Raw genomic sequence first — 14,509 nt, forward strand, 5'->3', positions numbered from 1 at the left:
TTAAGATGTAGCATCCCATTGTAAATGGAAGAGCTCTTTTCTCCCAAAGCTCTTGCACGTCCATGGGAGTGCACAACTAAGTTGAAGCTCCAGGACAGTTACAACCAAACAGATGGAATGAGAAAGACACAGTTGAGGAATAGGAGAAAGAAAACAAGGAAAATAGGGGAAGATCAAAAAGTACCAATACAAGTGTCACATCCTCAGTGGGACACAAGGGCTTCTCACCCAGGAGCTCCCACCACCCCTGCTTGTGTCCCTGGGGAACATCAACCCCTCACTCTCCCTTCAGCTGCTCTGGGAGGAGAAGCATCTGCCCTTGGCACCCTTTTGGCAGAGTGATGAACTCCCGGCCGGGCCAGGGGACGGGAAGTGCCTTTAGAGGTGTGTAGGAAAACAGGAAGTGACTTTCGGAAACAGGGGCCCGTTTGTTTGTTCTGCATCCCTGTGTGAGCGGCTGGTGCCCGACACCAGTGCGACAGGAACCTCGTCATGGCGCAGGCCTGACACTCAGGAGACAGAAACAGGCAGCCAGCAGGTCACACACTGCAGCCAGGGAGAGATGTTCCTTCCAGAGAGGAAATGCTGGGATGGAGAAGTGGCTTTGTGGAGCACACATTGCTCCAGCAGATGGATGCCAGCTTCTCCAAACCACCCTCACCCCACCAGGATGGGGACAGATGGATGAAATCCCCCACCAGACACATGATCCTTCCCAAGGGCAGAGATTTCCTAGCCAGTTTGTGACTCCTGCTCTCCTGCCCAGGATGTTCTGTGGGGTTTGGCTCTCACAGCTCATGCAAAATGCTCAGAAATGGCCATGGAAGCTCCCATAGTACCTGTCCCACATGACTTTCCTTGCTGGATGCCCCGTGTTCATTAACAATCTGTGAGATCCCTCCTGTGCAGCCAGCCCAGTGGGAGCCTCTCTGGACACAGGGTAATTTCTCAAAGATGACAGCTTTCCCTCGCCCTGGGGCTGCCTGGTACTGCAGAGGGCAGGGCTGGGAGCTGCCACTGATAGTTTACTTTAGAAGCAGAGGTGTGAAGCCCTCCCCAAATCTGTCTCTGCCAGGCCCCTTTCCAGGCCACTTTTCCTGCCTGATTGCCAAGGAGCCCCGTGCCCATCTCCAGCTCCCTGTCCCAGGATCCTGGTTTGGATCCCAGCCTCACCTTGTTCCGCCCCTCCACGAACTCCACCCAGGTGTCAATGCTCTCGATGGGGTTCACTGCGTCCTGCTGTGACACATCTTTCCAGTCCTTGCACTCGGGCATCCGGTCTCGCTGATGGCGCCTTGCTGCCCGGTGCCTGCTATTGCTAATCCAGCAGCCAGGGACCAGCAGGGGAAAGAGAGAGACAGAGAGAAGGTTAGCTGGGAAAAAGGCAGCAAAAGCAGCTTTGTGTCAGAGAACTGATGGTCCTGTCCTGTAACTCTGCAAAACTTCCCGGGTCTTTCAGTTACACGATTCTGATGTATTTGTGAGGGTGCCTTGCAACCAAGAGCAAGGCATAATTTTCTAGGTGTGAAAACTGAGGCAGGGAACGGATACAGGTGTCCTGAGCAGTGTCTTCACCTGCAGGCCTGGGGCTTCATCTTTCCTTGCTAGGGGTGGAGAAAGGCAGGGGTGAAGTTGATTCACATGTGCCTAGGGCAACTCTTGATGTCATTTTGCTCAGCACCAAAGCCTTAAAATACTGCTGGGACTGAGAGTCAGGGGTGTCACTGGCTGGTGCTGGCCTGGAGAGCAGATGGTGCAATACCCAAGGACATGGCACCCAGGGGTGCTCCTGCTGCCCCCAATTCAGCAAAAGCCAGGAGAGAGAGCTCCTGAGTAGAGGTGCCACTGTCATCTCACAGGAGATTGATGGTACCTCCTCAAGCTGAGACAGGTGGGTGGGGAGAAGCACTGATTTGTGTCAGGACCTGGGATGCTGCAGTCTGCAGGATGCTTTTGAAATGGGGGTTGGGGTGGATGATGGGAGGGTCTGCCCAAAAATGTGGGCTGGGATAGAAGACACAGGCTTTGGGTGACAGGGAAGCAGAGGGGAGCTGAGGGCCCAGGAGCTGTAGCAAAGGTGTGTGCTGGCAATGTGGGGCAGAGCACTTGGCGGGGCAAACACACTGGTGAGCTGTGTAAACAACAGGAAGCCAGAAAGAAGCCTCCTGCATCCTCTGGAGCTGTGCTAGGCAGAAATATGGTGGCCTTGGGAGACAGTGCTCATAATTCATGGTCCCCTCTGTTTCCTGACAGAGCCACAGTGCACTTGCATGCGATGGAAAGCTCTCTGGCGTCCCTGGCTTGGCAAAAGCCTGCACAGGGCTGCAGGACCTGGCTTCCTCCAGGCACTCTGATGTCCTCCACCCTGACTGCTCTGGCTACAACTCCCCAGCATCCCTTTTCCTTCTTCCGGTGAGGTTGTCATTAAAAAATGACATTGCAGCCTCGCCTGATTCGGCCTCAGTGGGCATGCACCCTTCCTGCCTACCTATTGCCCCAGGAAAATCATCCCAGCAGCTGGCAGAGATCTGGCACTTCCCCAGGATTCTGCAGTTCTTCCCCACAAGCAGCAGCTTCCCTATGAGCACTTTTGCTACCCAGGAGAATATAAAGGACAGAAAAACCACAAGGACCTCAGGGCAGGAGTGGCCAGGAGCCCCAGCTGCTGTCTTGGGGTCTCACCAAGGTACTGTGACAATTTCTCCTGCAATCTGCCTCAGTTTCCCCATTAGCACAGTGATCAGTGGTTTCATTGCAGGTGCTGTGAGGTGTGGCTGGGCCATGGACATCCACTGACAGATGCAGGTGGCTGAGGATGCAGAGTATGCTGAGGGAGCTGTTGGTGTCTGGGACCAGCCAGCCTGGGCAAAACTCCCACATGGACAACAAATGTGTCCACTCTGCCTTCCCACAAGGTGTCGTGTTGTGGGTGGGAAAGCAAAAGCAAGACACATCTGGGGGCACAGCCATGGTCGCAAGAAGGCCATAACACCACGATGGTGGCCTGACAAGACACAAGTGTTGGAAGAAATGGCACTTACAGGCTGCGCCGGGAGAACATCCGACAGGGCATCCAAGGCCTCCACTGCCACTGGATCACCTCTGGTGCTGGGATGCCATAGACAGTGCAGGTGAGAGCCTGGGGGCTCCTCTTGGAGTAGATGCTTGGGGAAGAGGCTTCCTTCTCATGGATGCGTGGAGGGACTGCAAGGATCAGAGTGACATAGTGAGCAGCTGCAGACTCAGCTGCTGCATCCCCAGGTCTGGCACTGCCCTTCCCAGGCTCTTTATAGACAGCTATAGTCTGCTAGGCAGACCTGCAAGGCACAGCAGATCATACTTAAGCAGATTCAAGTGCCATTGTTTCTCCTTTCTCTGGTGAGTGGAACTGTCTGGATATTGCAGGGCTCAAAGCACAGGGCCACAGAGCCTGCTGGAGATCCATCTCCAGGCAGCAGTGCCCTTCCAGCACTTTTTTAGCTGGCATCTGCTTCCTGCATGACTAGGACCAGTTTCTGCTGTGGGAAAACTCCATAAGGGCTCCCCACCCAGAGGAACTACTTCAGATCAAGCCTTCAGCAGCAGCAACATGTCTAACTGCAGTTGGGAAGTGGCCCCTGAGCAATGACATATCCTGCCCAAACTGAGGGAGCCAGGAACAAAATCGCCATGGAGGAGGAAGAGGTGATGTAGGTACCAAGTTCTTCAGGACAGCAATGGGAACTTGTTCTCACAGCAGCCCAAAGGCTGGGGCCATGGGCTCAGCACTGCCCCTGCTCCAGCCCTGCCCCCTTACCATTGACGATTAACTGGAGGCTGATGTGCTTCTCCAGCCCCGCCAGCCTGTTCCGCAGAACCAGCGTGTATGTCCCAGCGTGCTGCTCCGACACATCCTTGATCTGCATTGAAGATTGAGATTGCTTGGGAATTAGCTTTCCATCCTTGTACCTGCAGGGAGGCAGAGAGAAAATGCAGCCATGGGGAGGAAGTGTCCCACTGGCAGCTGGGCAAAGGGTTTGCTGGTCCCCACAAGAGTGCAGTCAGGGTGCCCCTTGCTAGCACTGAGGACCTCTCTGGAGAGACCCCTGGGCCTTCCCTGGACTCAGGTTATGGGTCTGCACATTGTGTCACACAGATGTGTGTGGGGTTGGGGGTGTTGTAGCTCTGCCCTATGCAGTGAGTGGGTGCAGAGCTCCTGTCTCCAGTCAGCTCTAATGGAAGTGCAGCATGATGAGGTGCACAAGCCATCCCACTGCCTTGCTCCTCAGGGCTGTGATCACCACAGAGCAGAGGGACAAGAGGGACAGCTTCTGTGGGAACTCCACTTGGCCCTTCCAGACAATGCAGAGCTGCCAAGCCAGGCTGTGCAGCTGAGAGCCAGGACATGGGAGAAATGACCCCCATGGGTGGAAAAAAGTGACATTTGTGACAATCTTGGCCACAGAGGGACCTAGCAAAGAAGCCAGCCTAGGCTTCCCCATTTAGCAGAGGAAAGGAGGAGAGGAGGTGGCTCAAGCTAAGAAAGGTAAGTTACCACTGGAAGTCTGGTGGGGGATAAGCCACGACTTTCACTGGCAGTTTCACGGCTTCGTCTCCTGCAGTGGCTTCTATCACCGGGCCCTTCCTCCACTCCACAGTGATGAAGGGCTTTTCTGCAAGAAAAAAAGGGACCATGGAGGAGAACTCAAAGAGACAGGGTGTCCTAAAGCTCTGCTGCTCTCCACGGGGCCCAACAGTAAGGACCAAGGACAGGTGGGCTGTCATGATAGTGCCTCTGTCTCCCCCTTGGGAACCACTGGGGATGCAGGAAGGCTGGGCTGCCCTGTGGCATTCTGCTGCCAAGAAACAGCCACCCAAAGCAGATGGTGCCTTGTGCACCTGCAGCTGGTGTTCCTCAGGCCAGCCATGCCACAGGGACACTGCATTTGCCACAGGGGCACTGCATTTGCCACAGGGACACTGCATTTGCCATATGGGCACTGCATTTGCCACAGGGCTGTGAGATATGTGTGTCCTGCCCTTCCACCACATTTGGGCCAATTTGGTGTTGGCATCTCCCTCCCTTTTGGGACCTTGCTGAATGTGACTCTGCTCCCAGGGCTGAGGGTTGGAGGAGGGCTGGGTTTCTCTAAAGCAGAGTGGATGGAGGCTCAGGAGCCACTCTGCCCAAGCAGTCTGGGGCTGGCTGTGTTGCAGCTGGGCTCTGGCTGGGGCTCTGCAGGGCACTGGCAGGTGCTGTACCATGCACAATGACTTCGGTGCTCTCCTCCAGCATCTGGGGACCGTTGGTGGCCGTGCATGTGTACTTCCCCAGGTCCTGCTGGCTGATGTTGTGGAGGGTCAGGGTACTGAAGAGCTCTGTGTTTATCTGCAGGGACCGGCGCTCGGACTCGATCACTGCTCGCTGAGTCTGTGGGAGGTGACAAAGAGAAGGGGATGGAAGACAGCAATGGGATGGGGCTGTGTGGATGGGCTCTTCACAGTTCTGAGCCCTGATGCTCAGTGCTTGTCTCTACCAGGTTTCTGCATAGCTGACTGCCATCCTCAGGGATGGAAGGGCACATATTTTGCATACTGACTGCCTCAGGCTGGGGTCAGATCTCAGCATTTTTTGCTCTTGCAGCCCAGCAACCAGGCTGGGAGCCCCATGAAGTGAATGATGTTCTCAAATGACACCCCTGTCTCACCATTAAAAAAAGCTAGAGGATACAAGAGGAGGGAACCCAGTGGGGAAGGGACCATCTTGCAGGCTCTTGGTAACAAGGGCTTTATGATTAGAGTAGCTCCATTTGAATCAATCATGTTAGCTCTGGATTTGCACTGGTGAAAGTCAAGCCAGTGTTTTCCCAGGAAGCCCAGAACAGCAACACCTTGGTAAGGAAGGAGCTTTCTGCCAGGAAAAGGAGCCTTCCTTCTGTCTGCAGGATAAAAAAATGGGAAAACACTCTGATCAAGGTGTCCAGGGCACAGCATGGTTAGGATTATGAAGCAGAGCCCTGCCAATGAAGGGGCTTCCTTTGTTCCAAGAGGAACAATGAAGGGTCAGGAGGGGGTGACTCAGGGGGTAACAGTTCAGTGCACAGGGAGCTGCTGTTTGCTGGTACCTGTTTGCCAGGATAAGTCCACTCGAATTGGACACCGGAGTTGAACTCAGCCCACACTGTGCAGTTCAAGACCAGCTTCTCTCCCACTAGCAGCTCCATGGCTTTCTTGGGATACAGCTGGATGTCATATAGCTCACTCCCTGATGCAGAAGAAGAAATGAAAATATGTTTCTGGTCTAGTAATTCTTTGACTCAGGCTGTGCAGTTACAGGAGGTTTGGGAATGGCCTCCTGCTGCACGGTGTATCTCTGCCTGACACACAGTGGAAGAGATATAAGCACCATGCAAAGTTTGTGTAGCTAGAGAAGACCATGACAATCCCATGAGCCACACTGATGGACTTCAGAGCCACCCAAACTGCTCACCTGAACCTTTCCAAATATTTACCTGCTATATGGATGATGAAGTAATTGGATCTGAAGACCTTCTTGTCGATTACAGTCTCACAGTGGACATACAGTAAATCCCTGATCAAGTGTGTGGGTACCTGCATTCCCTTCTTGTTGTCCCAGAAAGTGCTTTTCCCGTCAGGGTGGATGAAGAAATTTTGCTGGAAAAATCAACATTTTGCCAACTGAAATCACAGGGTAACAGCACTCCCACTCCATCCCTGCCAGGCTTTATGCTGGCTAACACATCCCTTTTGTGGTAAGAAATGAGGCATCATGCTGTGCTGGCCTCCTGCCCTCTCCCCCCGAGGGTTTGCCATCTAGGAATCGTGGCCTCCCCTCTACCCCGAGTAGCTGCATCCTGCACCATGAGCCTCCCCATCTGCAGAGTGGGCCAGAGACTTCCAGGAATGGAAATGTCTAGAGATAGCTAAGGAAACTGCTCTGATGTCCCAAACATCAGCCCCACCGGGATGAGTGCTGACCTTGGGTAGTGTCCTTCCCGGGCAAGGGAAAGGCCCCTGGCCCCCAGAGTGTCCCTGGAGGCCTTTGTACAATAGTAACACTCATCCTGGAAGGATGTATTTGCATTGTAAAAAAAAAAAAAAAAAAAAAAAAAAAAAAAAGTGGTGGGGGGGAAGGCGAAAGCAAAAGCAAACTGATAAGAGAGTTGTTTTTAGTCATGAGCCCCAAAGCTGCAGCCTCCTCCTTGTGGGGATGCTGAACACCTAGAGGGGTGTAGATCACAGAGATGAGGCATACAGGGGATGCTGTGGGGAAATGGGTTTAAAACAAAGTCTTGTTTTGTTTCACAGAGCTCCAGGGAAGACAAGCAAGGTTGGCAGGAAACCCGTGGGGTCTGCCCAAGGGAACTGGACAACACAGCTTCAACCAGCAAATAAAACGAGGAAGCCAGTGGCTTGTACTTTCCATGGAAAATGTATCCCATGCATTTTCCTTTCCTGGCAGTGCCTGTCATGCTTCCACTCAGGCTATTACAAATGCAGAACAAATGCAATACATCTCTGTCCAGAGTGTCCCAGCAGCTGAGCTCTCACCGAGGTCAGTGTGACGTTAAGATCTGGGATGGACACAAGGCATGGTACCCAAGTGTTCTCCTTCTTGCTGATGAGGAGGGTCTCTGGCTTGTTGATAAATGGCTGTTCAAAATCTGTAGAAAAGATATGAGAAGAACAACTACTAAAAATGAAGAAAAAAACTGGGAAAAGGCAGCAACCGTAGAAAAGAAGGCTGTCTGAATTTCCTTAACACAGCACAAGCTTCACAGAGGGAGTGGTGTTGAGCTGTTCAGCCCCATCTGCCTCATGTGACAGTCAGAGGAGCCACCTGGAGCTTGGGAATGCCAAGGCAGCCGGATCCTCTGCACTTGTGTGACATGTGGGCAGTGCAGGAAATGACCTCCCCTTTCCTGGAGCCCTCCAGGACTCTGCCTGAGCCTGAGCCTCGTGAAACCAGTGTGTCATGTCCTGGGTTTGGTGTCTGCCCAGCTGGTGGCTGTGGGGCTGGTGGGCCTGGTGGGGCTGGTAGGGCTGTGCTGCCCTGGTGGGGCTGTTGGGGCTGTGCTGCCCTAGTGAGGCTGAGCTGCTCTGATGGGGCTGTGCTGTTCTGATGGGGCTGTGCTGTTCTGGTGGGACTGTGCTGTTCTGGTGGGGCTGTGCTGTTCTGGTGGGGCTGTGCTGCCCTGGTGGGGCTGTTCTGCTCTGATGGGGCTGTGCTGTTCTGATGGGGCTGTGCTGTTCTGGTGGGACTGTGCTGTTCTGGTGGGGCTGTGCTGTTCTGGTGGGGCTGAGCTGTCCTGGTGGGGCTGAGCTGTTCTGATGGGGCTGTGCTGTTCTGGTGGGGCTGTGCTGTTCTGGTGGGGCTGAGCTGTCCTGGTGGGGCTGTTCTGCTCTGATGGGGCTGTGCTGTTCTGGTGGGGCTGTGCTGCCCTGGTGGGGCTGTGCTGTTCTGGTGGGGCTGTGCTGTTCTGGTAGGGCTGTGCTGTTCTGGTGGGGCTGTGCTGTTCTGATGGGGCTGTGCTGTTCTGGTGGGGCTGTTCTGTTCTGGTGGGGCTGTTCTGTTCTGGTGGGGCTGTGCTGCCCTGGTGGGGCTGTGCTGCCTTGGTGGGGCTGTGCTGCCCTGGTGGGGCTGTGCTGTTCTGGTGGGGCTGTTCTGTTCTGGTGGGACTGTGCTGTTCTGATGGGGCTGTGCTGTTCTGGTGGGGCTGTGCTGCCCTGGTGGGACTGTGCTGTTCTGGTGGGGCTGTTCTGTTCTGGTGGGGCTGTGCTGTTCTGATGGGGCTGTGCTGTTCTGGTGGGGCTGTTCTGTTCTGATGGGGCTGTGCTGTTCTGATGGGGCTGTGCTGTTCTGGTGGGGCTGTGCTGTTCTGATGGGGCTGTGCTGCCCTGGTGGGGCTGTGCTGTTCTGATGAGGCTGTGCTGTTCTGATGGGGCTGTGCTGTTCTGGTGGGACTGTGCTGTTCTGGTGGGGCTGTTCTGTTCTGGTGGGGCTGTGCTGCCCTGGTGGCTGTGCTGCCCTGCTGCAGCCCTGGCTCCCCGACCTTGCTGGCTGAGGAAGTGATCTGCAGAGCCATGGTATGCAGATGTCATCCTGCAGCCATCCCGGCTGCAGATAAACACATGAGCTGAGCTCTCCAGGGCTGCCACCCCACTGCCGCCCAACTGCTGCAAGCACAAATATTGACAGGAAGAGCAAAACCATCCAAAAATAATCATTATGAGATGACTTAGCAAGGCCAGGGATGTTACACTAAACTCTGTGCAGAGCCAGTGTAGAACCAGCAGTGACCCAGGCTGACTAAATGGGATGAAGACAGAATTGGAAGAGACAAAAAATTGTGAAGCTTCTTGGTGGCCTCAGTGGCAGATGATTTATTCTGTACTATCAGCCTCTGCCTGCCCTTTCCACAGGGTTTTATACCTCACAGGATGCTCTGAATAGAGACTGGTTCCTAGTGTCTCAAAGGCATGGTGTTTCCAGCATTTCTCTTCTGTAAATGTCCATCCAGCACATGGTCATGATCAGCTTTATTCACAGAAATTGTCCCTTGGGTGTAGGGGGCTTTATAAGGGGGTGATGGATCTCTGTCTGGAAGGCACTGGGCTGCCTCAGAGTTCTGCTAGGGGAGATTGTACATCTTTTGGTACACCAGAATCAGACCAAATGATCCCAGTGCCCTACATTTAGTTTTATTCACCTGTGTTTCAGCTAAACCATCAAGGGAGTGTAGCATGAGGACATCTTGTTTGTCCAACCCGAGATTCTTTCCCCCTGATACCCACCCCCTAAAGAGACCCATCTAAAGGGGCAAGTTAAAGATGAATTTGGAAATGATCATCACTTGGGGATTCTGTTGTTCAAATCATGTTGGGCAAAACCCAACTTAAGTCCACAAACCTTTCTTTTTTGATCTGTAAAGCTGCTGCTTCAGTGACAGTCATGTTGCAAAGGCCTCTCCTCTGTGTCAACCACTTTTTCCACAGTATAGGTGAAACAACCCACACTCAAGAAATTGTATTGGTCACCTCTTAGGAAAACACAGATTGCCCAGAGAGTTCTTATCTTTATTTCCTGGGGTTTTTTTGCAGCCACAGGATTGCTGACTTCTGAAAACACACATTTGTTTCCCAGTGTGAGCATGTTTCTCATTCCTCTCCTGAACCCTGGGCATGTGAGAAGGAGGAGCTGCACAACTGCCAGAGGTGAGGTCCCCTTCAAGCTCAGATGGCAGCCAAGAACTGATTTACTGGGCTGGTCCTGCTGCCAATGAGCTTGGGATTCATGCACTAACTCCCTCTCTGACAACATCACAAACTTTCTTAAGACTGCCTTAATGGATGGGAATAATTTAGCATCATCTTCATTAATACACGCTAAGCTTTATGTGATGTGGGCTGTACAATGCCTGTCCTACCCTGATGAGGCATTCTGTGTCTACAGTGCTATTTGTAGTTGTAATAAAATAGACACCTAACCAGGCACATGGGAAGGAGACACATGCATGGAGAGTTCATTTAAGAACTGAATTGCAGGTAAAATACAGAGGAACCCATTTTTCCAGGCAAGCACAGATATTTTGTTCCTGGCAATTTCACCAAGCTCTTAACATGAGAAATGAGCTTGATGGATAAACCTGTGGTCTGATCATCCTGTCTCCAAACATCCCCAACACTTACATCAGCCCTTCCAAGCTCTCCAGGGACAGTCTCACATTGCAGCCCAGTTCAGCAGGAACAGGCTTTATCTGAATGTTCTGCAGTGGCTGTGCTTACCACATGCCTGAGTTTTCCTGACATGTCCCTTCTCCTGCCTGAAAGACTGTCCTGTCTGGAAAGGCAGATTCTGAGGTTTTCTAGATGCTTGATACCCATAGGAGGGGCAGCCTGAGTAGGAACATGTGCTGTGTAGCCATGTGCATAGCAGTGCTGTGAGCTGTTGGTAGGATCTGTCACACACACTCCGTCCACAGGCACTGTGAGTCCCATGGGCCCTGACAGTGTGGGATTTATTGCCCCTAACCTGCACCTTGTGCACTCTCTGCTAAACAGGAGAGCAGCTCCTGAGCTGCAGAGAGGCTGGAGGTGACAGAAGGTGGATTGGGGGAAAAGTGACATTTGCTGGATCACAAAGAAAATCAGCTCTTGCGAAAACACTTTCTGCATGTAAGCTTGTGGGGTTGTATTAATTTTCAGTGTATCTAAGAAGCTCTCTGCCTCCATCCTGATACAACCCTCTAGAGTGTCTGAACACCCCTGTCCAACCCACAGATGTCTGAAACCCAGGCAGGCTCTGTCCTGTTTTAGGGTGGGCAGCATAGCCCATGGAAAGAGAAAGCAATTGCCCAAACAGACTTCAATTCCTCTCCAACAGCTGCCCAGCTTTTCTGATTTGCCCCTGCATTTTTCTCTGCATAGTTGCAGAGGCAGAATTGGCTTTGCCCTGGGACTTCTGAAAAATGCATCTTATATGTCATGACCTGCCTGGCTCATGACAACTGCACCAACTAATAAATGGGGGCGGAAAGAGAAATAGCTCAGACAACTGTTTCCAGGGGACAGAGTTCATTTATCTTGCTGGAGCCTGCTGTGAGCAGTGGGGGAGATGATGGAGGAGGAGCCCCTGGGACATGGAGACACTGAGTATTGACCCTGCAGCCACTCCCTAAGTTGAGGTTCCAGCCCCCAACCTGGTGAGGAGGTTCTCTGCAAAAATACCCCTCATATCCCTGCCTGCATGGGCAGCCCTGCACTGTGTGAGAGGAGCACCTGGGTCTGTCACTGTGGAGCAGCTCAGGCCAGCAGCTCTGGGAACAGAGTGTCCATGGAGTGTTTGTACCACTCATCCTCTCCCTCTCAGTCTCAGCTTCATGAAACTACCACTCCTGGCCACCAGCATCTCAGGGAGCCCCCAGCTGCCCAGAAGATAACTCCCGTGCTTTTTTTAGTGGTGGAGCGGTGAGGCCAGGCACTCACTCCTTGAATTCCTGCATTCCAGCCTGGCTGGAGCGATGCCCCCAGGATGGGACATAATTGAATCCCAGGCACTGCTGCCATGGACGGATATTGGCCCCCTGCACTCCCAGGGAACCAGCCCTTGGCCCCCTCCCGAGGCTGCAGCAGCCTCTGCCCTGGAGGGCACACTAAGTTTAATCTTTCAGGTATTGTGTTGGTGCATTGCCCCCAGCCCGCAGGTGCTGCCAGCTCTTACCTCTCACGAACACGTAGGTGCTGGCTGCCGTGGTGCCCTCGACCTTGGCGTCGATGTACTTGTAGTGGCAGCGGTAGGAGCCGGTGTCGTTGGCCTGTGCCTCTGTCAGCTGCAGCACTTTGCAGTACGGCTTCGTGCCCGTCCCCTGGCAGTCTTCCTCCTGGATTGCCCAGCCGCTGCTGGGGGCTGCCGAGGCCACCAGCTCAGCCTCCTCCTTCCCTGCAGGATCCACCTTGCCCCCCGGCCACGACCACTCCAAAGGGTGCTGGCCCCTAGACGTGGGCAAAAAGCAGCGTTAGCTTTGGGCTGAGCATGGTGAGCGTGCTGGTTTTATTGCTCTGTGTGACTGTGCACACCTGCACATGCAGTCTGGGGCTGGCCATGGAGGAGCAGCCATCCTCCAAGGGAAAAAACAAGCACAAGGAAATGGCAACCAGATTCCCTAAGAGCTGGGCAAGCAAAGGCTCATTCCCTTCCCCAGGCCACCCCTCTGGCCATGCTAAGCTGTAAGATATCAGCCCACTCACAAGCAGGCTCCTCTGTCCCGTGGCACTGTCCTACAGGTATGAATGCCGGGACAGGGAAATACACACAGCCCTGAGGGAAAGGTTCCATTTATTTTCTATTCCCTCTCATTATTAAAAGGGTCCAGAGCTATTAGGGAAACACATGGATGTGATGATTTCCCTTGGCTCACTGTAGCTGCTGGCTGGGGCTCATTGTGTGATGAATGGAGTGGGAAGAAGAATGGGGGAAGGAGAGCAGACTGGAAAGAAAGCGAGAAAGAGAAAAGCAGGAGGGAGTCAGGGATAAAAGACAGCAAGGGGAAAACAAGAGGAGGCTCAGCTGACTGCCTTCTGGCCAGCTGCCAGCTGTTTCCTTCCCTCTTACTGTGGGAGGGGGTTCCCTTTGCTCTGCACAGCACCCTGCAGCCCCCTCCAAACCCCAGCTGGCCTGGGGCTGCCACCCCTTCCCACCTCTGCAGAGACACTGAGCTGCAGACACCTCTCTGATGGCATGAGCACAATGCCTATTCACCAGCAGCCCAAAGACAGACAGGAAAGTCCAGGAACTCCTGAAACCCCCAGACAGAACGTGTACATTTATATATAGCTGAGGATCTCCAGAGTGGGAGCTTGCATGTGCACACACGTGCCGCCGCAGCTTGTTATAACTGCACTTGTTTACTACAAACAAAACAAGCCTTTATTCCATACTGGAAGTTTCCTTCTGTGGAATCAGAGCCCCTTTCAGAGGAAGGCATAGCCCCCACTTGAAAGTTTGCCAAATAGCTGAAAGTCACTTAAGTACGTGCAAAAGAAAAAAAAAAAAAAAAAAAAGAAATAGGGGAAAAAAGAAGCCATCATAAGAGACAGCTGTGTGGTAAAAATGGCCTTTTGTCAGCACCATTGGCTCTATGAGGGGAAACTGGGTTCATCTATTATGCAGGTTGGGAATAGACATGGCACACGCAGCCCCTCTGCCAGGGCAGCTCTGTGGGCAGATGCTTTTAAGGACAGGCAGACTGTGACCATCACCAGACAGCAAGGGACAGTGAGGAGGAAGCAAGATAAGGTGCCATTGGAAGGCACAATGGCTCAGACACGAGGACAGGATTTCTGTCCAAGCATGGGGGAAAGACCTGCCCCTTTGTGTTTGTCTTCAGCAGCTGATTTATCTTCCTGCAGGCTTTGCTCTCTTCCAGCTCGCTGCAGATGAGTTTGGAGAGAGTGTGCTGCACTCTTCCCGTGTCACCAAGCACAGGGGCTCTGCAGGCAGTGAAGAGCCCTTGGGGACAGCCACACAGCCCCTCTTACCCAGCTCAAACTTCTGCTTTCTCTAAAAATTCCATCAGTGCCTGAGGCAGGACTGTAAGTAGAGCTCTGGCAGCTTGTGTTCATGAAGCACAGGCAAGCTTCTCCCAAGTACCAGAGCCTCATGAACACTTCAATAAAAATAAGAACTGAATGTTGAGTTTTTCCCATCCTATTCATGCACACAGAAAATAACAGTAAAATTGATCACCATGAGCACCTGGTGGCCTCTGCCATAGCTGTTGCTGCTGTGTCCACAGCTCCACTGCACTGGCACAGACAATGGGGCTGTGCCCACTTTCAGCCCAGAGCTGAGAGCTTCAGACCAGGAATTTTTGGCACTCCACTTGGAGGAGGGTAATTGTAAAAGTCTCCAGCGTTTCCGCTTTCTGTTTGTTTACCTACTGGGATTTTCACACATTATCAGATTCCCTTGTTTCATTAACCATCAAGGCTGCAGTAGCTGAGTGACATG

General features: G+C 52.9%; 1 protein-coding gene across 3 annotated transcripts in view; it reads right to left on the bottom strand.

The window, feature by feature from the left end:
* The window catches only part of FLT4 (fms related receptor tyrosine kinase 4), a 58,058-nt gene that overhangs the window by 18,520 nt on the left and 25,029 nt on the right, over positions 1 to 14,509 (bottom strand). For all 3 annotated transcript variants that reach the window (XM_079319434.1, XM_079319433.1, XM_079319435.1), the window contains exons 3-11: positions 12,221 to 12,492; positions 7,552 to 7,664; positions 6,492 to 6,654; positions 6,105 to 6,244; positions 5,242 to 5,410; positions 4,535 to 4,652; positions 3,797 to 3,948; positions 3,042 to 3,204; positions 1,174 to 1,318 (exon numbers count right to left, since the gene is read on the bottom strand). In XM_079319434.1, the coding sequence (XP_079175560.1) occupies positions 1,174 to 1,318; positions 3,042 to 3,204; positions 3,797 to 3,948; positions 4,535 to 4,652; positions 5,242 to 5,410; positions 6,105 to 6,244; positions 6,492 to 6,654; positions 7,552 to 7,664; positions 12,221 to 12,492 (1,435 nt within the window). The remainder of the gene's footprint in view (positions 1 to 1,173; positions 1,319 to 3,041; positions 3,205 to 3,796; positions 3,949 to 4,534; positions 4,653 to 5,241; positions 5,411 to 6,104; positions 6,245 to 6,491; positions 6,655 to 7,551; positions 7,665 to 12,220; positions 12,493 to 14,509) is intronic.

This window comes from Erithacus rubecula (genome assembly GCF_903797595.1).
Source record: "Erithacus rubecula genome assembly, chromosome: 16".
In the NCBI taxonomy this organism is placed as follows: Eukaryota; Metazoa; Chordata; class Aves; order Passeriformes; family Muscicapidae; genus Erithacus; species Erithacus rubecula.